General features: G+C 28.3%; 1 protein-coding gene across 1 annotated transcript; it reads left to right on the top strand.

Annotated features, from left to right (window-relative positions):
- The first annotated feature begins 613 nt into the window (after window positions 1–613).
- Window positions 614–1,939, top strand: LOC123219962. Its single transcript, XM_044641938.1, has 3 exons — window positions 614–721; window positions 851–985; window positions 1,673–1,939. Exons 1-3 carry the CDS (start codon window positions 647–649, stop codon window positions 1,778–1,780), a joined length of 318 nt encoding a protein of 105 aa, XP_044497873.1. The 5' UTR covers window positions 614–646; the 3' UTR covers window positions 1,781–1,939.
- The last annotated feature ends 277 nt before the right edge of the window (window positions 1,940–2,216 follow it).

Genomic DNA, 2,216 nt, shown 5'->3' with positions numbered 1-2,216 from the left:
ATTTTTTAAATTTATATGAAAAAATAGAATAAAATTTTATTTTATTTTTAATATTATCAGTTAAATAATTTTTTTATTTGTAATACTAATAGATTTTATTAATTTTAACTACTGATAGATGAATATTTTGATTTTTCAAATTTAATAGATGAGAATTACACTATCGATTAATCTTTGGGTGGGAATGATTCTTTTGGCCATAATGTAATCTAAATTCTATAGATTTTACTTGAGAAGAGCTAAAATAGCGTACAAAAATTTCTTTAAAAATTTATACTGTATTATCTTCCCCGACAAAACATATATCCATGCCTGTCTCTCTAAATCCATTAATTTAGCAATCAACCCATCAAAATATGACCGAAAACAACGGATCCAATCTGAAATTAACAATTAATTACAAGTGCCAAAACCAAAAATTAAAAACAACCAGAAAAACAAATAGAAAAAATTACTATGAATGGAAGAGAAAACGGTTATTCCTGAAATCACTGATGGATGTCCCCATGGATTAACAGGAGACAGTGATCCATGGACAAACGAAAAAATGTTGGCACAAGTGACAAGTGGCGATTGAACAGAATTCTCCTCGCCATTATATAAGTGATCTGCTACATCAAAATAACTGTAACAAGAATTAAACAAAATGGCAACTGCAAGATTTCCCAGATCGTTGCTGGGCAGAAATTTGTGGGTGAATGCTACCCGCAGATATTCACAAGTAAGTTTACAGAATTCTGCATTATATTGGACGAACAACATGCATGGTTTTTATGTATTTTGATGTGTTTTTATGAATTACAATGTGATATTGAAGAGGTAATTAAACGAAATTAATGTCCGGTCACAGTCCCAAAAGGATAAAGAGATAATAGACGCCTGCAATAAAGCCAAAGAAGCGGCGGATGCATTAAAAGAAGGTGCAAAGGCAGTGAAAAATACAAGTAAATATGTCAAAGAGACGGCTGCTGCAACCGCTGGAAGTGTAAGAACCCAAACCATACTTTTACAATAAAATTATACATACATACTTTTGAATACAAAAATAAATACATATATAATATAGCATTATGTGATTAGTTGAATTTAAATTAATAATAAAATAACACTTAATCATATGATAATATATATATATATATATATATATATATATATATATATATATATACACACACTCAAAAATATTTATATATAATGTTGCTCAATCTTTTATATACACAGTCTTATCACTGTGATAGTGATCCAATTTATCTAGTTGATTATACATTAATATTAACAACAAGACTTTCCAATCAACTTAGAGGACTTAAGATATAGCAAATCCTAACCCTATTATCTTATTTCTCTCATCTTGTCTGTTTTTTATAAATTAAAATAGATTGAATTCATGTATTTTATTGAACATATGGATAAATAAAGAAGCTAACGTAGGAGGTTAAGAAACAATTATTGAAACATGAGGATGTAAAAAATATTGATACGGGTTATGGAGTTTATTAAAGTCATCTCAAAAAGAAATTTTTTGTGCGTTTTAGAAGGATAGGAACAAGGGCATTTTGGTATTCAAAATAACATATTAGGGTTAATAGATTTCTAGAGTTCCTCAATGATGTAAAAATCCCCAAGTTTTTGTTAACTATTAATAACGCCTTAAGGGTTTGTGGAAATTCAGGTGAACAAAATGACAGAAGAAGTCACAAATAAAGTAAAGGGTTTAGTCTCAGATGCGACCAAGGCAACCGCTGAAGCCATCAAGGACAAAATTATGGACAAGAAGTAATATGTTGTATAATTTGTTCATCCTCAAGATCAACATCTCCTTTTGTTATTATGCAATAAATATTTAATTCACCTTCCATTTCATGATGTCTTAAGCTAAGTTTTGAATTACATGATGACTTAAAATGATATAAAAGAGTAAAGATCACCATTTTTATCTTCCGTGGATGTACTTGAATTAAATAATCTCAATACCATTTTGAAATGACTGATACTACCTGCATATGGTGGAATTCAATTATTAGATAATAGACATTATACTCTTTTAAATAGTATGTTAGTTAACTCAATTCGACTTTGCATCAAATTCATAATACTTAATTTGAGTCGATATATAATATCATTAAAGGGTTATAAATAAGATAAACAATATCGTTAGAGAAATAAATAATGTTATTGATGAGATTAACAGTATAATCAATTGGACAAATCATCTA

The sequence above is a fragment of the Mangifera indica genome, chromosome 7 (genome assembly GCF_011075055.1).
Source record: "Mangifera indica cultivar Alphonso chromosome 7, CATAS_Mindica_2.1, whole genome shotgun sequence".
Lineage (NCBI taxonomy): Eukaryota > Viridiplantae > Streptophyta > Magnoliopsida > Sapindales > Anacardiaceae > Mangifera > Mangifera indica.
Note: the sequence above shows the minus strand (reverse complement) of the source record. Positions and strands in the feature narration are given on the sequence as shown.

What these genes read in the sequence shown, in the direction of transcription:
- LOC123219962 (XM_044641938.1), top strand. Translation starts at nt 647, where the DNA reads ATGGCAACTGCAAGATTTCCCAGATCGTTGCTGGGCAGAAATTTGTGG. An exon ending in CTACCCGCAGATATTCACAA is followed by an intron (nt 722 to 850) that starts GTAAGTTTACAG and finishes GTCCGGTCACAG; the next exon opens with TCCCAAAAGGATAAAGAGAT. An exon ending in CTGCTGCAACCGCTGGAAGT is followed by an intron (nt 986 to 1,672) that starts GTAAGAACCCAA and finishes GTGGAAATTCAG; the next exon opens with GTGAACAAAATGACAGAAGA.